This window comes from Passer domesticus, chromosome 11 (genome assembly GCF_036417665.1).
Source record: "Passer domesticus isolate bPasDom1 chromosome 11, bPasDom1.hap1, whole genome shotgun sequence".
NCBI lineage: Eukaryota > Metazoa > Chordata > Aves > Passeriformes > Passeridae > Passer > Passer domesticus.
The window spans coordinates 6,612,280-6,636,732 of NC_087484.1; the positions used below are offsets into that span (position 1 = coordinate 6,612,280).

At 43.1% G+C, this 24,453-nt stretch overlaps 1 protein-coding gene across 6 annotated transcripts in view; it reads right to left on the reverse strand.

The window, feature by feature from the left end:
* Positions 1-357: 357 nt before the first annotated feature.
* Positions 358-24,453, reverse strand: part of GNB4 (G protein subunit beta 4) — a 58,666-nt gene continuing 34,570 nt past the window's right edge. For 5 of the 6 annotated variants that reach the window (XM_064385331.1, XM_064385330.1, XM_064385329.1 and 2 more), the window contains exons 2-10: positions 15,528-15,627; positions 11,230-11,268; positions 10,420-10,526; positions 9,544-9,607; positions 8,656-8,818; positions 8,439-8,505; positions 8,119-8,320; positions 6,744-6,960; positions 358-5,149 (exon numbers count right to left, since the gene is read on the reverse strand). In XM_064385331.1, the coding sequence (XP_064241401.1) occupies positions 5,043-5,149; positions 6,744-6,960; positions 8,119-8,320; positions 8,439-8,505; positions 8,656-8,818; positions 9,544-9,607; positions 10,420-10,526; positions 11,230-11,268; positions 15,528-15,584 (1,023 nt within the window). In that variant the 5' untranslated portion in view covers positions 15,585-15,627 and the 3' untranslated portion in view covers positions 358-5,042. Of the gene's footprint in view, positions 5,150-6,743; positions 6,961-8,118; positions 8,321-8,438; positions 8,506-8,655; positions 8,819-9,543; positions 9,608-10,419; positions 10,527-11,229; positions 11,269-15,527; positions 15,628-21,179; positions 21,203-24,453 lie in introns of those variants that run through there. The other variant, XM_064385334.1, reaches the window with a different exon arrangement.

Genomic DNA, 24,453 nt, shown 5'->3' on the forward strand with positions numbered 1-24,453 from the left:
GAGTCCTGGGGCTTTGAGGGAGTGTGGAACCTACCCCTGAGAAACAGCCCAACCGTGGTGTGGTGAGGGCAGAGCTGTGTATCAGTGCTCTTTTTGTGGAGCATTTGTATTGACATTGTATCAAGATAAATCTTTCAATGCATGTGTTCTACAGTTATTTATTAAAAATGTCCTATCCCTGTGCTCCAGTAAGTTCTTTGGCAGCTCTGTCCCAGCTGGAGACCTGCACATCACTCCCACAGGTCCTGCAGATCCAGGACAGGTCCCAGCTGCTGCCCTGGGACTGCTCCATCCCCACCCCAGGGACACCTTGAGGCCAGGGGCTGCTCTAATACAACACTGACAGCTGAGCCAGGCTGGTTAAAAGCACTTGTTTATTGGTTACAATATCAACTCATGGCAACATCTTTCACTGAGCCACTGTACAAATACAAAGAAAAAGATCCATCGTGGAAAAAAAAGCTATAAACAAAGTTCATAGCAAGTGATTTTTTTTTGTCACAGGGAAGTCTTTTTACAACAGCACTGTTAAAGAACAAATGGCACAAGTCCCTGGTTTTTTAATAGCTTAAATAAAAGCTTTAAGACTGTTTCTGAATACATACATAATCCAAAGGCAGTGCAGAATCACTTCATAATTGGTAACATTACCAAAGTTTTCCAAAGTAGTCAGCAACAAGTAAAAACAAAACAGAAAAAGCTGATGAGAGATGCTGGGAACAAAAGGCAAAGTAAAATTAAGCATGTTTAGAAGCACTTTGCTTTGGACTCCTTTGGATGTAATATGTACTACAAGTGTTCAGATGCTTTTATTTTAAAAAAAAAAAAAAAGAAAAACACAAAGAGAGCACCATTGTGTAAGTAAAACAAAGGCTTGAAATACCTAAGACTATTCCACCGAAGTCCATATTAGTTAAAACCTAAACATACTGTGTGGTATAAGAATGTCAGGCACATGTAATCTGTTATCAGTTATATCAATTAGTAACACTGTTCACACATTTACCATAACAACACTGCATTAACATTCTGCATGTATTTTACATAACCAGCAATTGGATAAAAGGCTCTGGTGCCTCTGAAGTGTAGGAGGAGTGTGACCAGCATGCATGCCAGAGTACTGGATACACAGTGCACCATCAACCCATGCTAAGTACTTGGACAGGAAATGCTATCTCAAAACCAGCCATTCTGCTACACAACCATTGATACCAACTAGTCCATTAGCCAAAACTCTCACCAACATCTTAAAGCACAGCACTAAACCTAGTGGAGGTGACAGTGTCCCCAGAGAGGACAGACTACAACTCTGGGAATGTTTTCACAATGTTTTCATTCCATCTTAAAGTAATTAATGTGAACTTCATCAAGGGATGAGCGGTTACACAACTGAAGGAAGGAGTCAACTACTTCCACCCCAGTGAGGACACAGAGCTGCTGCTGCTCCAGCTCAGCTTTGCCAAGGCAAGGGCAGGCCCTGTCCTGGGGCAGGAAAAGCCTCTTGAATGCAAGTTTTGGAGTGGTACAAATCCTGTCAATCCACGGAGCTGCTGGCTCTGCCAGCACTGCCATGGATCTGCAGTTCAGCACAGCAGAGGACAGCAGTGTTTGCAAGGAAAAGGGCTGCAGACAGATGGAACCAGGCCACATTGCTGCAGTGCATGAGCAAACATCAGCACGAAGCCACAGCAGCTTTCTGTGGTTCCCAGGATCTCAGACTGCTTTCTCCACCAATAAACAGCCATCCAAGGCTAAATGGGAACAAGCCCAGGCTGGGCACTTGCCTGAAGGGAGAACTCTCTATTGGAAAGTTAGATCACATTAGAAAATGCTGACAAACTCTACCAGAATAAAATAAGCCTTGTTACATCAAGCACATGGTTCTGCTTCCTGAGCCGTAACAGATTGCCTTTAGAAGAGAGGCTGGGCAAGAGTTACTCTGCCATTGCTTGGCACAATGCTCTTGGTTACTCCAGTTCTGTAATGACACAACTTATTTGAAATTCAGCTAAGGATGTAGTCTGGCTACAAACTTTTAAAGCCAGTGAAGACGTGCCCACTCACGCTGCAAGACCTGCTGTGAGCAAGTTTGCTGTCACGGTGCAGTCACACAAGCTGCACACCTGGGCCCACATCAACTGCAGGCACACACCAGTTTCTCTGAAATTCAAAACCGGGGTAAAACCTATCAAGGGTCATTTTAATACCTTCCTTCTTTTAGGAGGAGTTTGAGCTTTTACCATAAAAGCCACCTCCACTTTAGCTGGGGCATTGACCTCCAGAGGTCCCTACCAGCCATTTGAAGAAGGGAATGCCACAGCCTGAGTCACTCTGTGGCCTCACACAGTACCTGTGGTACTGAAACCTGCAGGCTTGAGAAACAACCCAGAGCCAGGGCAGGAATGGAACAGCAAACATCACCTGGGCAGATCCATCACAGGCTTCCCACGGGCCCCAAAGCCGCAGCAGACGCCGACTCCCCCGCTGTGCTCAGGCTGCTCCCAGGTCTCGTGTGCTGACAGCAGAGCCCTCAGACCTGGGGTGAGCGAGGAGCAGAGGCAGGCAGAGCTCTCTGACGCTGCTGGACACCTCAGCAAGTAGTTGGAATTCCTTAGGATTTATTTTAAAAGCAGCTGAATCCAAGAGGCAACAGCCATCCAACAATGACAGTGAAGTTATTTGCAGTAATACCTGTACAAGAGCCATTACCACTGTTACAGGCTACCTGAACTGGTAAGAAAAGTTATATACAGCTGTAAAATTGGTTTTGGAGTTTCACAAGTAGAAACCAGTTTTAATACCAGAATGTAAAAATGGCACCTGTTTCGGCAAAGGTGTTGACTAGGAAATTGGTTCAAAACACACTTCTATGGAAAAGAATTTTTTTAGAAAAAGAATATTTTCTTAAAATTCCTTAGTAACAAATTTCCAGAATGATTCACTCAAGGCAGCTGTGAGTTAAAAAAAATAATCAAGTGCACCACTAAAAAATAAACTGAGTCTGCAAGATCCCAAAGAGCTGCTCACTTAAGAGAGTTACAAGAATTCCATAATAGTTCTATAAATGCAGACAGATCACAAAGCAAAACACTGAGGAATTCCTGTGAGACACAATACAGTGGGATTTTGGTCCTACACCACAGGCTGCTGTTAGGAAATGTTCCTTCTCCAGTATAAGAAGCGCCTTTTTTTTATTTTAAAAGTGAATTTACTGTGATTGACTGGTACATTTATTGGCACCTTCACCATTACAGACATGGCGAGTTTACAGGCACAGTCTGGAAGTACTGAAATTTAGGATTAAAAAATGTCAGAAACTTGACCAAAGTCCTCTCAGCCAGAAATCCATGTGGATGTACTACAGGATTCTGGGTCCTTCTCTTTCCTGCCTGGCCCAGAGACACCCAGACTCCCCATCAGTTCCAATGACTGACGACTAACATCATCTTCCAACCTGGTGATTTAAAATTCAGGTTATCTTTAAAATAAGTCACTTAAGAGAAGCCAATAGACTTAATCCCCCATTCCAGAATAGCCACAGATGTTCAGATTCCCAAGGGAACATCCACTCTGAATGCAGACATGCTGCCAGGCACCAACAAGTTAAGCAACCTCCCTGGGCAGTTTCAAATGGGCATCAGTCACATGATTGTCCTGTCTCTGCACTGAACTGTACTTGGTGACATTTCTAAGCAACTGACATCAAAATCAGAATCAAATCAGGAAAGGAGCAGAAATGGCCATTTACAGTGTTGGAGCTGCAGAACATCTGGCACCTCAAACCCCCATGGCACAGCCCTCAGTGAGCACACAGAACAAGCACATACCCTCAAGGTTATGCTGAAGTTTTCAGGGGTCACACAGGTGCAGTTAAGTTACACAATTCCTTTGGTAATTCACACTGCACAGAACTAACAACAAGCACTTTTGGCTGTGGTGTGCTTTGGCAACCCCTGAATTTGGAAGGGAATTACAAGCAATTAACTGCAGAGTTCAATCCTCTTTAGGAATTTAAGCAAAGTCCTCCTGAATTTCTCAGTTGGTGTGGAATGAGCAATCTCTGCACACGCTGCTCTGGGCTCTGAGCAGCAGCCAAGTCCCTGTGAGTGCAGATCAGCTGGAGCTTGTGGGGAGCCAAACCCACACGTCTGGCCAGAGCCGAGCTGGCCACAGCACTTGGCCACTTGACTTCTGCACCCACAGACTGCATGGAATAACTGATGCACAAACCTGCAGGGAGGAAGCTAAAATGTCTGGATTTACTTTATTTTCCAATTATTTCTGCTGTTGGTGCGAGTCTACCTGGCATTAAGTCCTTGGTGTCTGGAGGTCATGACTGCCAACAGATGAACCAGGAACCACTGGCTGGAAGGAAGAACCCCCCTGATCAAAAATAGGCAAGCAGGTCAAGAAGTGAGTGAATAAGGCGGTAGGTATTAACTGGGAGTCTCCAGGGCCTTTAAAAAAAATTGAAATGCCTTCCATTATAAAAAACACATACATACCATTGGCTTCACTTTATCTACAGTAAATTCACAAAAACATTTAAAACAGCAATCTAGTTCACCCACTACAAAACTCAGAAGTGACATCTCAGGTTAAAAGCAAAGCTATAAATGTAGTTCCATAAAAAATGCAAACATATTTCTTTACATACAGACAAATGTTACATGATTGGCTGCTATAATGTGTATATTCTGTTATGTACAAAAAAAAGTACAGGATTAGCAGACTGAGCACAAGCAAAAACCCTTCAAGGACAATCTAACCAAACCACCAATAACAAAAAGACTGGCTCTTAGTTTGTCGGTCACCATGATTATGTGTGCTGGCCCCTTTTAAAAAGTCAGTGATTTCTTCCCCCCTCCCCTATTTCTTCACTTGATTTTTTTTCTAGTTTACAGAAAGCCTTTTTGTGTAATAATCAGTGAATAGAAAAACTTCACCTGCAAATACAAGGTAGAAATGTTATTTCACAGCTATAGGCTGCAGCATTGATCTCTCCAGATCTCAAATGGAGAATGTACATGTTTGGCTCCCAGTTAATTCCAGATTCTGAGAAAACTGTCCCAAGACCCTGTAGCTACAGCCATGCCGTCATCAGTAACACCTAAACAGCTGACACGGTTGTCATGGCCAGCCAGGACACCTGGAAAAGAAGAAGCAATGGAAGTTTAGTGTCTGCAAGATGTCAAGGACTTCAGTTGTTACTCTGCTCTCCCAAGTAAGCCTTAAGTGTACTAAAAACGATGCAATGCAAGATCTTAAATCTCCTATGTGTCTTTACTCTGAGCAACCACATAGACTGTAACAGCCTTATCAAAAACCCCAACAATAAGGTATGTAAAAATATCTACACACAATATTGCCTCCATTTTTCTCTCTGCCCTTATGACTTCTCCTTTCTGCCCCACAGATGTCTTCCCTAATCAGGCTCTCTTCTGGTTTTTCCCTGTTTTCCATAGTGCTGTGCACAATTTCAGCCATCGAGCACTCCCAAAATGCAGTGTGATGTCTCCTGACAAAGTCCTGGATGCATTAACTACCTTGAGTTTCCCAAGTCTGGCAAACCCTAGGGATTACAAATCCCCATATACTGTGACCAATAGAAGAGCAGTGCTAGCCTGCCTCTTCTCTGCTTTGGTTCTGTTTTCTCTCTTAAGTCTTCTTGTCCTTGTCTGCTCTCCCAAGGTTCCCTATCCAGCTATAGTAGAACTAAGGAAAAGGATTTATTTTCAGTCTGAACAGCAGAACTGACGTTCAGAACTGAACCAGGCCCAGGCATTTAAGTTACTGTAAGAAGTGAGAAAGAAATAGCTGTGCTGTACAATAAGCTGTGTCCTGACAAACGTGACTGATTCAAGGACCAGTAGTTTCCACTTTCTCCCAACAGCAGGGAATGCAAAGCCAAAAGATTCCTGTAGTTACATCTGCATTACTGCCACTCATGGGTGCAAAATACAATGCAAACGTGTAATTTTTCACTACTTAACTCCATACACTTCAGTGAAATACATTTTCTGTAGATGCAATTTTGGAGGGCATTCCTCAGCCTCAAGAGCTGGGATTTCCCAGCACACAGATCTGTAAAGTATCATCTGTTAATGGGCCCCTGAGTGTCACTGCATGACTGATAAAATCACAGCACCCCACTGTGAGATGCCCCACCCAGAAGGAGGAGCCAAGCACTCCTACCTGGATATAATGTGAGATTCTGGGACAGCAGAACAACCTTTCCACTGGATTTCCCAGAGGAGCAGCTGCCTTTTCCACTCCATCTTCAGAGGGAAACTACACCTTTCTACAGGATCCCTGCTCCAACAGAACCACACCTGACACTGCAGGGGGACTGCAGCCACAATTCCAACTGGACTGCTACCAGCCCCCTGACCAACAGCGTGTCAGGTTGTATTCTGACTCTGTCAGTGTTGTTTTGATTTACTGCATTATTTTATTTTTATTTTCTTCCCTAATAAAGAACTGTTATTCCTGCTCCCATATCTTTGCCTGAGAGCCCCCCTTGATTTCAAATGTGTAAGAACTCCGAGGAAGGAGGTTTACATTTTCCATTTCAGGGGAGGCTCCTGCCTTCCATAGCAGACACCGTCTTTCCAAACCAAGACACAAATGCAATAAAAAGATGCCATTTCAAGAGAAAACAGCACTAAAAGGAACGAAGCAGATCCACACCACCAGCACAGCCCTGGCTCTGCGTTCTGCACGGATTTTGGCCGTGTGCTCACCTGCCCTCTCCCCTTTGAGGGTGTCCCACACGTTGCAGTTGAAGTCGTCGTAGCCGGCGAGCAGGAGGCGGCCGCTCTTGGAGAAGGCGACGGAGGTGATGCCGCAGATGATGTTGTCGTGCGAGTACATCATCAGCTCCTGGTCCGCGCGCAGGTCGAACAGCCGGCACGTGGCGTCGTCAGAGCCCGTGGCGAACGCGTGCCCGTTGGGGAAGAACTGCAAGGTGGGAGCAGACACGGGAGTTCAACACGGAAAATGTACACTGGTCACGGGCAGCTGAACAGCACAGGATTATTCTACTAGGCAGAATGGTTTATTTTAAAGAAGGGTCTGCATGTTGGAAAATGCATGTACACAGCTATGCAAGGGAACACCTCTGGAACAGTACGGGGGACACCTGAGTGACTGGAACTGCAGCCAGGCAGTTCCTGTGTGTGCCGTAAGAGCAGTCACAGGGGATGCCACTGACTCCTACAAAATGAAGCAAACCCCAGCTCCGCACATCCTGGCTGAAGTGGAACACAGTGTTCCATCCTGAGCTGGTCAGCCAGGAGGGCTCAGCCAAGACAGAAGACTGCAAACAAGCAACTCAATTTCCTAAAAAAATCTACTCCAAATCCGAGTTATTCTCTCAACAGCAATATTGATTGAAATGGGAATGGAGAGAGCCCAGCACATCTCAGGGTCCAGGTCTAAGTATAGGAACTGCATTTTTGTACTGGTCATGTGTTTGGTATTTTCTCAGCCTTAACAATTTTTCATGTTTATCAAAAACAGATGCAGCTTCGACTTAGACTTCTTTCTCTATTTACGAGAGCCTGGATCTTGCAGATCAGAACATAGTGTTACTATGACAGAGGGGAAATATAATCCAGTTTCTAAATATTACCATATTCTTCCAGGGAATATTCAGTATCAATACTGATTTTAACTGCCTTCCAGAATACTTCACTGAAAGCTCTTTTTGTTCAACAAAAAAACTTGAAGATGAGGACGCACGGCTGTGTTTCACCCTCTCAGTATATTGCATTTTTCTACAATTTTCAGTTTTTAACACATTGCCACGCTTCAAAAAGTTTCCCTAGTCCATTCTTTACTTCTTAAAAAAAGTCCTGTCTCAGTTACTGAATAAAAACACAGGCAAAACTATTACAGGAACAGCGCAGTGCATCACAGAAAATGGCAAAAATAATTCAGTTACAAAGTAATTGTAAGTTATTACACAACCTTCTCCATTACATACAATTTAACATTCTCTACCCCAACTAATTGATTTTAAATCAAGGCAGCTCAGTAGACTCTAAGCTGAATTCATGCAAATATAGCCTTTATCCTCCCCCTTTCTTCCCACGTGGAAAGAGGAGGATCACTTACACAAACTGCATTAATGTCTGACACGTGCCCTGTGAACGACTGCCTGCACATCCCATCGCGGATATCCCAAAGCTTCGAGGAGGCATCGCAGGCGCCCGACACAAAAGTCCTCATGTCTGGACTCAGAGACAGGCTCATCACATCTCCAGTGTGCCCAGTGAACGTGGTGGTCTGCTGGCCAGTTTCAATATCCCACAAAGCACTGCAGATGAAGTTAACACAATGTCTGTCATTATTTCAGAGTTCAAATTTTAAATACAAATTAAGGCACTGGAGAGAAAAAAAAAAAGGAAGAAGGCCAACTCAGCTCAAAAACTCACCAAGTGGTGTCTCCTGAGCTAGTGACAATTTGGTTGTCATCTAGGAAGCGACAACAGGACAAGTATCCTAAAAACAAAACAGCTGTGTAAGGGCTTGACCCAGGAGTAACGACTGAAGGTTAAAGTGCAGGAAGAGCATCCAAGCTCTCCCACAGAAGCAGTGCCCAGCCCAGGGCAGGGCTGTTTCCCGGGGCAGTACAGCAGGGAAGCAGCTGACCTGTGTGCCCTGGCAGCTCGCGGCTCACTCGCACGTTGCCCTCCCTGGTTTTCAGGTTGTAGATGGAGCAGATGTTGTCCAGGCCCCCGCAGGCCACGTAGTTGCCGGAGGGAGCGTAGGCACAGGTCATCACCCAGGAGGACCTCAGGGGGATGGCGTGCATCTGCAGGGACACCCCTGGGTCAGGGCACAAGCACCAGGGCCACGGGGCACCCCAGCGCCAGTGTTTGGGTTCACAGCCCATCACAGCCACTCGTTTTACACACCCACAGCTGCTGGGTGACAGATCCCAGCAGTGTCTGCAGGGCAGATCTACACATCTTCAGTATGTTATTTCACAGCAAAGCTATTGTAAACTTAAACATTCACAATCTTCATTTATTCTAGTTAAGATTTCTCTGTCCAACTTTTTTACATCTTTAACTATAGGCTGTTAGACAGGATGGCTGTCCCCATGGAGACTGCATGGTTTACAGAAGAAAAGCTCCACTCCACACTACCTAGGCTTTTCCTTAACAGCTGCTTTTCTTCCTTCTCCTTCCTCTGCCCCCAAACCCAAAGCACTCTTGTAAATTCTGAGGTTGTGTATTTCTGTAATTCAAAACCAAGTTCATTTTAGAAGCAACACCACACAGGCAGAGAGCTATAGCTATAGGCAAGTAAGAGTGAAAATGTTACACATTATTATGTAATTAAGTATTGCTTCAGAGACACAACCTACAACACATCACTACTGCTCAGCCAGCCATGAAAGGAACAGAAAGAGATTGTCTGAACCAGAAAGACTACTTTTGATTTCTGACTTGCAACCACAGTAAAAGACAGACACAAGCCCATTCAAACACACAACTTATACAAGAATTATTGATAAGGATTATAAATATCTACCTTATTTGTTGTATAACTATCCCAAATAATTAATTTTCCATCTTGAGAAGCACTGACTAGTAGCCTAAATATAAACACAAAATAAAACATGTTAATATAAAGCAAACAAAAAAAAATCTCAAAATAGACATACATCATGCAAGATTATCAAGCAATTCCGAAGTTTCATAATTTCTTTATTACCCTCTGCTTTTTCATTTTATCTTTGGGACGCATTTGTTGGGAAAAGTCTGCAAAGATCTAGATGTCCATATCACCTGACTGAGGAATCCCACAGGGACTCATGATTGAAAATGAACACAAGCAAACAACTCACTAAAAACACATTTTATGAACTCTCTTCACAACTGCTTATTCATATAACTACACAGTTACACAAAAGCAAATAAGGAATTTAGGCAAAAATAAATCTTGAGAAGAGATTCTAGATTAATTCCTGTCTGGAGGAGACAATACAGAGCAGACCACAAGGCAGTGTTTATACCTCACCATCAGCTGCTCTAAAGGCAGCAAAACAAAACTGCAAGTTACTTTTCTCACTATGTACAAAATGATCTTTTTTTTCCATGAAATAAAAATCTGTCAATAAAGTTTTTAAATCCCTACCACAGAAGTGACATAATTATCCAACAAAATATGCCTCATCACATACTCTTTCTTACTTAAACAGACTCAAAAACTTAAAACTGAAAGAAGGAGAAAGCAAAATGCCTCTGGCAAGAACAGGCAAAGTTCTCTGAACCCCAGCAGTGCTGGTCTGTGACCCCCTGCAAGGCACCAGCAGCACTCCCCGGGGCTCCAGGGCCTGACACCAAACTGGAGGTGCCTGTGGGATGCCCAGGCTGTCCTGGCAGCTCCAAGGCTCCCTGTACACACCTGGAGTCGGACCCCCAGTGCATGGCGTAGATTTTGGCTAAGTGACCTCTGAGCGTGCGCCGGGTTCGCATTTGGATTCGACCCACGGAGTCCAGACTTGTTGTGATCTAAAAATAAACAAAACAAACCCCTGAGATACTGGGAACTATTTTTAGTGCACAAGATAACAAAAATACATTTGAACTTTGATAGAGTATTATCTATCTTGGCACACAACAAATCCATTAAAAAATAGGATCCTGGTGTACACCCAGCAACACCGACACAAACAGATTTCACAGAGACATAACACACTTCACAGTGGCTACAATGAAACTTCAGGAAGCTCTTTTAAAATACTTGTACATTATATTAAGACTATTTCAGATTATTAAATCTCGAAGTTTTCAATTTAATTAAATGAAATAAAATGCCCCAGTATTCACTGCACTGTTACTTTTTAAAGCATGGCAAAACTTTATATGCAAAATAATTTCTGTTTCCAAAAAACCTCTAAAAGATGTTTAAATATTTCTAAATATATTCAACACAATAAACATACTCTACTTAAAAGGTAAACTGGAAGCAGGATCCATTATGATAGTGGTGGGGGGGTTGACTGGTTGGGGTTTTTTTCTGTTTTGTTTATTTGGGTTTTTTTGGTGGGGCTTTATACAGTTATTTAAAACTAAACAAACACACTGTACATTTCCAAAGGCTTCTTTCACTTTATTCTTTCAGTTACTGAACAGGAACATGCTGGAGTCACAAACTGATCTTTTTATTTTTTTATCTCTCAAGAAACAGCCTACACAAAGAACAGAAACATACCTGAGCAAGAGTTGTGTCACTACAGGCTTTCCTGGCATCCTGAAACAAAAAATGGAACCAGGTGAATTGGTAAGGCAACACTGAGCATCAACTGAGAGGGTCTAAAGGAAAAGTAACTCTTGAGCTAAATTTCAACACACTCAAAGCCACACACCACCACCAACTGACACGCCAATATTCCTTCTGTCACCCTAATCTGTTTTATTGTGCAAGGAATCTAAAAAGCAATGGCACACGACGAGGGGTAGTGGAGGAAGAGGGACTTAAGAAAGGCCATGCCCCAGCAGCCTTTGAATCTCCCTTTCTACAGACTGTGGGATTCAAAGGCATTTGGAGCCATCCTGAAGTCCCAGTGCCTACCCTGTTCCCTGTACTCCTTCCCTGGGGTGGCTGTGCTTGCTCAGGGTGTGCTGAGCACAAGGGAAGAACTGATCCACCTGGAAAAGCAACCACATATTACACAGGATTAGCAAGCTCTGTGCCACACGAGGCTCCTGCACAGATTAACCCTCCTGCTGGCTGGGTGAAAATCAGCAGGCAGGATGCAGGAGCAGGACAGACAGCAGGATTACCACAGCTCAGGGATGATGTATTTGACACAGACTGAAGGGAAAAAAATGGCCCAGTTACACCCTCACCCATTTCATGGAATGGGTGGTGCCCAGATCTCCACACAGACACTCCATGGTTTTTCCTTATCTCAGACTCTATGGACACAGGACTTGTTTCCTGCACATGATTCAACCTGACCTAGAAAACAGACTTGACTTCCACTTGCGTAATTCAGAGCCCCAGACTGAACCCCTGGCACAGGAGAGCTCCACTGAGCCTCACCTGCAACAGGATTGTGCAAGGCCTGGTTTTAGTCACGGCAGTGACTGCACTGCTCTCCTGAGCCCAGGGCCCCTTCCCAGGACACAGAAACAGCCATGGCAGCACCTCCCCCTGAGAAAATGCCTCAAACTGCCTTGAAGCCAGGCAGCAGCAGTGCAGCACAAACTGAAGTTAAAACCATCAACAGGAGCAGCCACAGAACCCTCTCAGCTCCGGGAAATTTCTCCACCTTGTGCAACCACTGAAGCAGCCACCCAAAAACAATGGTGCCTCTTCACCAGCACTTTGTGTGTCCCTTCAAAGTTCAGTCTGTGCAGATTGGTCAGCCTGTCCCTCTGAGAGCAGGAACAGAAACATTTGCTTGCACATTTTGGAACTGCCTCAACACGATCAGGCTGGGATTCTCAAGTTTTTTCAAGCTCTTGCTTTAGAGTTATTTGACATTGCAACTTTATCATTTCTTAAATGCATGTTTATTTTGACCACCCTTTATAGCTCTCCTCCCAAAAAGCAAGCCTGAGAGTGAATTAAGTCATCTCAACTTATTTTTATAATGTCTGAACTGTAGAAATATTTATAAAATGTTGACGTCTGGAATCAGGAGGGGTTTAAAATACCAGAGCAGCAAATCCCTTAGCACTCAGGACTTATTTCATCCACAGGAAGAAACACACTGGATTTTAAATGACTACTTGTTTAATTGTCCTGAAATAGCTCAAAATGTTCAACATAAAAGGAATTCTGAATGCAGTCTGAATGAAACAAAGCATTTTTTCTATTTAAGAGCAAGCTATTAGCAGCTCCTATATTTGAGGCTGTCTAAGATTTGACATACAATTGGCAAAATTGCAGGAAAAGGAGAGTTTCAACAGGCTATTTTAACTCTCACCTTGAAACTGTATTTCTACATATGCATCATCATAACAATCATTAGTGTCAAAACATAAAAAAGCTCTTTATGTAACTGCAGATTTTTGTCAGTTTACGCAGCAAGACAATGCAAAATTTGTGAGAAAACTGAAGTACTTGATCAGTGTGCAGACCTCAGACTTTCCTAGCACACACTTCAGGTTGCAGTTCTCTCCCCCAACTACTTGGATTTTTTTAAATATACTGTTATTTGTCCAAAATTTCTGGTTTGAATGACACTGCCACGTAAGCAGTCTAAAAATCATTATCCTCGATTTCAGTTCTCACAGTGAGGACACACACATCACATGGGAACTTCATGACAGACAGAACTAGGAATTAACTTTAATCATCAAGTCATCTGACAGGTATCTGACAATTCACTGTTGAGTGTTCCACCTTCCTGCACTACAGACTCCTGCAGTCTCAGGCTGTGCACTGTCTGTGCACACACCAGAGCTCCAGCTGCTCAGGGAGATGCCCACATCACCTAGATACTGCAAAAATAAAATTAACAGTCATGAAACACTTCTAAAATATTGCAGACTGAAGTCCACTGGGGAATCTACAGCTCTGCACTGCAGCTTCTGCACCTCAGGATGCTGCTAGGTACAATCTCATCTGGACCTCACTTCTAGGCACAAAGGGGATTTTCTGTGATTATACTGTTAGAGGAAATATCAGACAAAACCCAAGAGCTGTCAACAACTAAGACAGAAAAATGGTAGCTATACATAAAACATCAAATGCTGCTAGTGACCTCATCTCTTTTTAGGAGTGCATCAAACATAATTCCTGAAAATAACCAGCCTGGCAGATATTCCTGACACTTAAAGCCCCTCATTTTTCAGATCCTGTATCTATCCTCTTACCCATCCCAAACAAAAACTGTGCAATGACTTAATAACCAAGGTAAGTAGCCATCTCTGCTAATATGAAATTGAATTATTTGGTCACAAAGTTTCATGGACATTAAATCATCAGAAGCATTTGCCTATGGATCTGAAGTTAGAATTAAGCACAAGGTATCCAAGCCTGCACCCAGATGCCAAGAGGCAATCACTAATTGTCACTGCTGAGCCAGGGGACTCAAAGGCAATACAACCATGGTTACTCAGCCACAGCTGATAGAGCCAGTTACAAGTTTGGGTGGTAGAGTTACAAAGGAAATGTTAAATCGACCTAAAGCCACAAAATGGAGCCATTACCCAAGAGTCCATCAGATTTCTGTGCTCCAAAATTTAAAAAATAAGCAAACATTCCTGCAGCACAGTCTAAGCCCTCTAACCAGCCTGGTAGCTCTTTCTTTCCACAGTTTTGCATAAAACCAGACTTACTGATTACCAACAATCAGAACAAAGACTTAACTGGCTCCCCTCAACATAACATCATGATAAAGTCTTTACACAGCATGGAGAGAAGAACTGAAAAATTATGTACCCCACTTAGCAATATAATTCTGTAATAAAGCTTAAGTTAGAACAAAAAAATAGTATTTTAAGCAAAAAATAATTTGCATTCTCTACAGAGCTGGCGGAAGGGGCACACAGTGCCACAGCACTGCCTGATCCCCACCTTGTGTTTCCACAGTGTGTGAGGTGAGAACAGGACACAGAGGCACCCCTGGATGGCCCAGAAGGAGCAGCACCTGCCCCAGCACAGCCCTGACACACCAAGTGTGCTCAGCACAGGGCTGACAGCACCAGCAGCCTCACACCTCACAGAGACACCACACAACTGCTGCCAGCACATGCCATGCTAAAAACAGCCCTGGGCATGCAACATATTCCAAGAAACCTGTACTCTTCACTGATAGGAATGTCTGCAAATAAGCCATTCCCATATAAATCACATTTATGAATGCTTCATGCTTTGAAAATTTTGATGAAAATAAACAGACTTTGTGACCTTTATTAAACTTTACTGAAAACTGCATCACTGACATATAAATGCATATTGCAAAAGATTCCTAGAAAATTAACTTTGGGCATGACAGCTCATACTTGGTTTATCTTCACTGAGTAAATGCAGCAAAAAAATAGCCGGTATGGGGGCATCAGCATTTAATAAAAATAAACTCAACAGGAAGCCAAGAAACAGTGCTTGTAGAAATGACATCCACCCTGCAAGGCTCTCTCACACTCCCTGCTTTAACCTCAGGCTTCTCAGGGGTCACTTTTAGCCCAAGCTCTTCTAAGACCCTTAAGCCAAACTTGTCATGCCTAGGCTCTACAAGTTTGCTGCTCCCTTCTGTTTCTAAAAACCCAGAACATAAAACTTGCAGAAACACATACTCCCCTAGCACCAAAACTCAGCAAACTTCAACAGCAAATAAAACATTTTGTTCAAGAACTATTATGAATTTACTTCATTATACCAATGGCTTTTCTGATTTTTACTCATATATTCTGAAAGTATTTTAAACTCTGCACGAGTTAAACAGGAACAAACTGATAGATCTTTACAGTTTGTTCCCATAAAGGAGGAGATCTTTACAATTTGTTCCCATACAGGAGGAGCTTTATCATGGAAAATAAGCAATTCACAATTCTTACTCTGATTTGGTTTCGCAGCTGCTCTGCCTCCTGCCGTAACTGCTCCAGCTCACTCATCTTCCTCAGCCTCTATTTCTCACGCTCCACCGGTGAAGAAAACCTGGCAAGAAAAGAGAAGAAAGAGATACTGAAAGTTATTTTTCTCCTCTTTAAAAACATAACAAAAAACCCTAAGAATCTGTGTAAATATATATTTTTTATTCTGCTTTTAGAAAGGCTTCCAAATAGACATTCTCTTTAGTACACCGTGTTAATGAATTTGGCAAGACTGAAGTGATTTCAATTCCTGAATTACCACGAGAAGCAGAATTAAGTGAGGTCTATTTTGAATATAAAAGCAACTGTCAACAGAACCACCCACTGTACTTTACAAACCTGTTTTGTAGCAGCTCCCTGCTCCCCCGCCCAGAAATCTGTCAGTCTGTGGCCCAGGATGGCAACACAGAGCAGAGGCTGCAGGTGCCCCCAGTATTCACCCTGGGCTCACAGACACCTTGCACAGGACACCCAGGGCAGACTTGGTTTCAATTAAAGATTAAATTTTTGAATCCTAGACTACAGTTGAAATAACAGATTATCTCCACTTTTTTTCTCTTTTTTTTTCTTTTTTTTTTTCGGGCAAAACACAATGAAATTTTCATTTCAAAAGCACCCACAGAGTGAGAAGGGATAGCAAAAACCAAACCCTCCCTAAAAGCTGTGCTTGTGCTGATACAGCCCTCTGCTCCCTAAAGCAGCTGTCATCTGAATGAGCACTCCAAGCAAACTTAATAAAAAGATCAATTAACAGTAAGACCACATGCAGGCAACACTTTCAGGTTAGTAAGTTGTTTTTTTTCAAATTTTGCGTTTGATTTTTTTCAGTGTGTTGAACAAAGTTTCCTCAGATCAATTTTCAGGTTTTTATCTCCAGCACAGCAGTGCAGTCAAACACCACTAGAGACCTCTTAAATCTGTTCACACACATGGAGACTTCAAAATCCTTGCAGTGAAAGCAACATCAGCAAGTAAATTGCTCACAGACAAGCCAGGCACTTATTTGTAATTTTTTCCTGACAGAAAATGCACACCAGAAAGGTGATGATGGTGGTCCCATGACATTATAAAAAAAGCCAAAACACTTCTAGCTTGTAGAAGAAGACAGACAAGTCAGACTACTGCTCAAAAAATGAAAATTGAGGAAGGAAGGAAAAGAAGCAGGAAGAAGAACCTATTCAAAACCTTGGTCTATGTTTCCTATTTAGTTCACTGAAAAATGGCCAAAAACCAGAGAAAAAAGGTCACAGTGTGTCTGGTAAGTTGTAGACCTCTAGGGAAACACCTTTATTTGGTCTGGCTATTGGTTCTCTGCAGTTCAGTAGTGATGTGCTCTAAAAGACTGACTCTGAAAAGGTTTTTTCCATCTATAAAACACCACACTCATAGATTTAAAAGCATGAGAAGTTTTGGTTCAAAGCAATTTGTAATAAAATAATCACCCTTGGACTAACAGTTTATACAAGTGTTTGAGAGCTACAAAGTTTACTGCTTCTCAAGAAGAAAAGTATCTTCACTAATTATCCATCTACTTCCTTTCAATCTCTGGGCTTCCCACAGGTATCACTTCCAGTCCATTTCAGAACCAACTCACAAACACACACCAAGTTGGATCATCTCCAAACCAAAATACATCCCCACCAGTGAGAGGGGTAATGACTCAGCTCCAACGAGTTTTTCCAGCTACATGGAAGCAAACTTACAATGTCTGAGGTTCACACATTTCCCTTCCTTAAACCTGTGCTCTGTTCAACTACAAAGATGCTGTAATTCATATGGGAATTCTCAAGGAGACTTCTCCATTTCCTACTGTGCTCCTTTTTCAACAGCCCAGACTACTTAACTCTGCTGAATGCACAGCAGGCATAACATACAAGCCATCAACACTCATGTCAAATTTTAAAGATTAAGCATTAAAAACATGAATTTAGCACACACATTAATCACATACCTTTGTAGGCTACCGAGTTTAATTACAACCTTAATGCCTTTAATGGGGATACCTCTATGAAACACAGCCCCACTTTCAGTTCTGACAGTGCCAAATTAACCTTTTCAGCATGATTTCCCCTTTTTATTCCAGAACCTACTCAAAGGTAACACAGACAATGGTCTCAAAAGTCTGAAGCCAGCCAGCCAATGCTTAGTAGTCTTTTGTGCTATTTTTAACAGGAGATGAAGATTCCTAGCAGGGAAGTTGATGTGTCTCTAATTTTCTGGGAAGGGAAGTCAGCTTCTGCCCTGTGCTGTGCCACACACTTCAGTGCTCTGCAGACAGTCACTTCAAATTCTCACTGAGAATTACTGATCATAAAGAAAGTGACATTATTCACAACTGGAAGCACGCATGGCCAGTCACAAGCACCCAAAGTTAGGGTGTTTTTCTATTCATAAGTAAAGATGTGAGCAGATTTGAGAATGGGCTGTAGCACTGCACTGGCATTCACAGACCATCAGTGGCAATTCTGCACATAAATTAATGTTAATTAATGTCACTCATCTCAGCACTGTTCACCACTAATGCCATTTCTGCACCAAGCTGCACCAGCAGCTGCACAGCTGCTAAACTTCACAACTTTAAATTGTGTTACACTTCTCCAAGTTCCTACATGGACAAACTCCAGAAGCCTTCTCACTCACCCACATGTCTTTGGTTTAAAAATAATTCTGAAGTGAATAAAAGGATAATGATCCTCCATATTTCTGAAAGAAACTTTTAGCAGTGGAAAAGCCCTCGCAGCAGCATGTTCTAAACCTGCAAAGCCTCAAGCATTACTGCTCAGTAGAAATGTGTCAGTGGTTCAAGTCAAGCTATACCTCAACGAGCAGAGAGCAGCCTTCAAACCAGCACACACTTCCACAAAACCCAGGCTCACTTTAGAACTGGCTCACTCTAGCTTTAAGCATCGAAGTTCCTTTCCAGTACACAGCATTTCAACAACTAACTCTGAGATATTAAGCTATGTATAAACACCAAGATACCACAGTAAACAAACTAAGAGCAGCTCAGCTATTAAACTGAAGTGTATCCAACAGTGCTGCACTGTCTGGCAGCAGCTCCCAATGCAAAGGCCTGTGTGTTCCAATCATCCCCCACCATTAAGTGTTTAGCAGAACTGGGAGAAAGATGCTTCCACTTGGGATTTTTCCTTTTTTTCCAAGCACTATTTTCATGTGCCCGCAGGAAGCTACAGAAATTGAGTGGGTAGGGAGGAAGCTCTCACGGATGCATTTCCAGATTCACACTAACTCTGCAAGCAGCATCTCTGAACTCCTGTCAAACTCCTGTGGGAGCATCTTACTGATGTCACCAGACTCACAACTCCAACACAGGAAGAGAAGCACATGCTTGGAAGCTTGGGACTCGTGGATGCATCTGTGTCTGTTTTAATACTTCTTATGCTCCAGCAATACAGTTAAAGAGAGTTTGTTATGTGCAAAGACCATTACCCAGACTAGATTTACTTGCTGTAATATTGTTTCTAAGCCTGCCAGTGAGGTGAGCAGTGAAGCACAGAAGAACACAGAACTGAGATGCTTGGCAGCACTGGGAAAGCAGAGGCTGCATCCTACAAACCTGTCCTCACTGCAGAGAAGCAAGACACCACCACAACCCTGAAGTGTGCTACCAGGCATCAGCTAAACAACCTGGGTTTTATCAGATTAAATGCTGGCACTGCTTTGGCAGGGCTTACATGGATTGCCAAGAACAGAGGTGATCACTGTGTTGCAGACTTTTCCTCATACAAATTACTGAAAACCTCAGCGGATTTATCACCAACCCATAACAGGCTGCAGAGGACACGATGCCTGTTCACTCTCCCCTCCAAGATGAAAATACCACAGCCTAGAAGGAGTGCAGCTTCACAGCCTGGAAAAATCTTTATTCCAAATATGAATTTCCCCAGGAGCCCAACTGTATCTTGCTTGGTCATATACTCAGCAAAGCCATCAGCTCTTGTAGAAAGAGTGAGGATTCCTCCTGCCACCTCAGGAGACTAGGGCTAATGTAATGCCTACTTCCCTCACAGTTACTCACAGTTTTAAAAAAATGTTGAATCCAAAAAAAAATATTCTGAGTTTGCTCAGGTGCAGAATACTCATGGTATCTGCTTTTCAGCACTCAGAGGCAGCACCTCTGATGAAGGAGGTCAGCACCTCTCTTCAAATACAACCACGATGTGCACGATGCACTATGAGCAGTTCCACCTGCTGAGGCCTTGAGGGGAAGAGCAACAGGACAGCTGCTTTCAGCATCATTTGTAGCCAAGGGTGCCACTGCAGGACACCCAAGCCAGCAGGAAATGGAGCACGGAGCCGAGATGCTTCCATCAGAAGCAGCAGCACAGGGAGCTGGTTGGCAGCAGGGTGGTGCAGCCAGGGGGGCACATCCTCACCCTCAGCCATTTGCAGGCTGAACTGCACCTCAGTGCAATTTCTCCTCAGCAGACTTGTACAAGTGAATTTACTGATACCAAAATAAAGTGCCTCCCAAGGCAAGGTATTAACTAAGTCAGCTTCCACAATATATCTAGTGCCAAGAAAGCCACTGCCAGGCCTGAGCGCTCCACCGATAAATTACTCCTTACACTATTCCTGATTCAGTGGCAGCATCATTTGCTAAGAGTTTAATTCTTCATTATGCAGGCAGGCAGTGACAAATTACCCCAGGGTCTTGTCTCTGAAGTACTCTCTCTGCAACTTGCAGATTCAAACCCTTGTGGCTGGAAAAACATGATTTTCTCTGCAAGTTACTAGAGAAGTGTAAATATGCCTCTCCCCACAACAAAGGTTTGCTATTTTCGTGCCAAATATATAGAGATTAAAGAGACTGCAGAAAGAACAGTCTGACTGGATTCTTAAGAGCTATCAGTCAGTTATTTAAGAATTTCAATTTGTATCAAAAAATCAGTCCTTTAGAACGGAAATAAGTGCTTACCTACATGTATCAACCTCAGGTTTTCAGCTCCTATGCAGCAAGATCTCAAAGTGATCAACAAGAGGAGAAAGGAGGTTCCACATGGCTTTCATGTGATCATCCCTACCAGGGATCACACAGGTGTCTAAACATAAGGAATGCTAACTATAGCACTTTATAAATACTCCAGCTCTCTCGAGGTAACTCAGACACTCAGGCTGTGGACAATGGCTTCTGGCTCTCAAGCTGAGCCCTGCCAGCACACACAGACCAATATTTTACATATTCAGGATGTGCCAGAGGAGACTTTGATTAAACACTGCTTCATTTAGTGACATTAAACAAGACTTTGGCAGCTTTGGCCAGTCATTTATGTCTCCCCAAAGCCATGAATAGAGAAGAACAAAAAGAGGTTCTCTCTCTTACAGCCTGAAGAGAATGGATTTGACATACTCAAAATCTACAAACTTGGACACAGTGGACAATGCCTTACATCAAGTAAAATGTCTGCCTGCACAACAGTAATTTAAAGTAAATGCATTAATGCTGTGCTGCAGTTACATACCTTCACATATAGCCACTATTTTAGGTGGAATTTTACATAATGTATTTTCTGTGCTAGAGCTGCTTGAGAACCACACATACACCCAGCTCTGCACTGAGGAAAATGAAACATTTAATGGCTTTTTTTACTATACCTTTGCCCTATGCTGCCTCTCCTTTGTTTCTCAAAGACCTTTCCAGCTATCCATTCTCCCAAGCCTTCTTTGTTCTGACTTGTAGCAGTACTGCATCAACAAACAAAGACAACAAAGCAAGGAGCTTTTATATTGGTCAAGTAATACTTGAATCCCAGGAGAATAATGCTGGGGTAAGTTGAAATAACAGTATGTAAGGGTTGTAATTGCCCCACTGTGTACCTTGGTCTCTCCTCTCAAACCTCTTCAGTGCATCTCCCTCCTTTCTTTATCTTTAATGGATGTTTTGAGGAGTGCACTAACTGCAGAACATCTTACACACATCAGTTAAGTAAGAAAATAATGGGTTATTTCCTAAAAAAAATGGTTACAATTTAGAAAACAAGCCTGGAAATCCTAACTGAATGTCATCCTTAAGATTTTTATATGTTCATTTTGTCATAAGGAATTAATTACCACTCTGATTTCCGATCCCCAGCAGATGCAAGGAGAGCTCTCCCATGCTCAGGGCCTCTGGTCTCCCCAAGAAGAAAACAGGAAGCAGCCTGGGTGTGACCTCGCTCGCTGAGGTCAGTGCTATTGTTGCACTTCTGCACATTTTGGAAGTGTTTTAAAGTGATATGTCTCCATTATAGCTTTGGTACAAAAACAGGAAATAATCAACCAACGCCTCTCGAGAGGAAGGGTATGAGCAGAGCTCTCTTCAACACCCATTCCTCTAAGAGGTACCATCCCCAATTCCAAGGGACCAATGGACGTGTGTGCTCAAAAACTGCACGGACAGCTGGAATGGGAGGGCACCAGAGACTCCAGCAAGCTGCAGAGGAGTGGGACTGAGCCTCACCTCGTGGTGTGCTCACATGCCCTGAGCAGCCACATCAGGAACACAACCCCACCCACCAACAGGGTGGCACCAGCACTTTCAAGTCAACAAATATTGCTCCTCCCTCGATTCTCCGAAACACCTCAGACCCACTCATCATAAAGAGCAGAAATGTGTGCCATTTTATACACACGTACACACTCAGCCAGGGTTTTTAACAGGACTTTGAAATAAGGCCTGCCACATCAAAACACTTCTGTACAGCACAAGAACTACTTGGATTTATGAACAGAATTTAAAGCTCTGCGTTTCCCTTCAGAGTGAGCACTGTGAACGTGACCCTGGAGTGTTTTTCAGCCAGAGGGGAGCAGAGGAAGCAGCAGCTCCAGCACATCCCGTGGTGCTGCTGCATCTCAAACCATCGGCTCAGAGAGGGAACCCACAGGGCCAGGCTGGAACTGGGGCATCCTCAAGGTCCCCTTCAACCCAAACCCAAACCACGCCGTGGTTCCACGGGACCAGCCCCAGCACACCAGGGCACGGCCCATGTTGGTTTTGGTGACTGGTTTGATGATGGTTTCCATGGAGGACAAACAGACCAACAAACACTGACCTTGTTGACAGCACTTTGTCACAAAACAGACAAAGGAAATCAGTTTAGAAATTGAAGTGATTCTTAAGTTTACTAGTAAAAAAAAATCGCTGACTTGAGACTGTTATCCTTCATTTGGCTGACAGCTCATGAGACTGCTTTCTTAAGCTCAGAGATATGAGAGTTTATTTCTAAGACCCAGCTGAAGTCTAAGCCAAGTACATTCATAAAACACATACAGAAAGGCCTTACACTTTTTAACCCACACTAGATTCTAGAAAAAGAGCCTCAAGAAATTCAGTGTTAAGCATAAGGCTGAGAAAAGCACAGGAAGGAAGGAATTTTTTAGTCATGAATATTTCACAGTCCAACAGTGATTTTTCCAAAATTAACATTCTTGCATCTTATATTCATTATGTTCGTTTCCAGGTCAAAATGTTTTGGTACATAAGCACAGATTTATTTTTATCACACTCCCTGCAAACAGAACTACATGTGAAATTCAAATTGTCTTGTCTTTAGTGACTATAATAATGATTCCGCAGTAAAAACTTGGTTCACTGACCTCGGGACACTCCATCACTGAAAAAATTATTGTTGGTTTTGCAATTCAAAACATGTAAGAAATGGCAAGAAAGATCTTAATGAAGCAGAAAGATATAACCCTAAGTGAGAAGACAGAGATGGTTCCAGTCCAATTTCTTCCTTGGGGACAGACAGGTGGGCACACATATGGAGTGAGCTGAGGGCTTTTGTCTCTTCAAATACCCAGCCATACCCAGGAGCCATTTTCACATTTTAGTAGGAAAAGTGTACTGCAGAGTGACAATTCAAAGTCATTCTGAAAGACCCTCATTTACATTTAAACCCATCTCTAAGCAAGTTTGACTTCAGATTTTTTTAAGGGGCTAATGCATTGGTATTTACTGAAGTGGCATCATGTAGGGCCATGCAGTGCTATGCATACAAAATCTGGTCTGGCACCTAGAGGCACAAAAGATTACTGAAGCAGCCTCCTGTTATCTGAGAGTGAGCAGACTGCACAGCATGCATAAAAAGCACCAAGTGCACTGAAAATTTGAGGTTTAAAGTCAACGGAGAAGATACACATTAAGAGAAAATGTAGTGTCTACAGGAAAAGTGCCTCCATTCATCTCAGGTGACTGTTCACTTGCCTGCAGTAATTTCTGGCCGAGTTTTTGCCAGTGGAGCATTCTCACTCTCCTGAGGAGCAGAAAGCCCAGCAGTACCAGTTACACACACACACAATATCCTTTCAAACACACCAGCAGCATGGAGAAGCCGTGCACTGGGTGGATCCGTGGTCCCCAGCCCTTCCCTCCTCCCAGCCAGCACCCAGGACCCCCTTGGTACGGCAGTGACAGCGAGGCATTATGTGCTGCTCATCCCCACGCAGCTGAAGGCAGCCTACAGCTGCACCCTTTCACTGCACAACAAGGCAACACAAACATCTGAGCTTTCAGAAATACCAATTATCCAAAGGTCGGATAAAACTACTGCCCGCAGGTCTCATTTCAATGTTGCTTTTGGTTCACAATACATTTCTGGTCAATTACTTGTGATTTGAAGCCAGGAAAATTAAGTTCTCTTCCAGACTAGAGTTCAGGCTACCTTACTAGGCTTTTCTAAAAAAAAAGTAATTTTTGAGATTCACATTTATATGAGATGCCTATACTTCAAAAAATCTACCAAAACCTCACACTACAGAATGATCAGAAATCAAACGCTAGGGAGTAAAAACCCTATGTACTGTTTTTTCACCCCTATGTACTGCAAATACAGGATTAAGAGCACAGGGGCTGTGTAGCCACTTGTGGTACCACTTGTGATGAGACTGA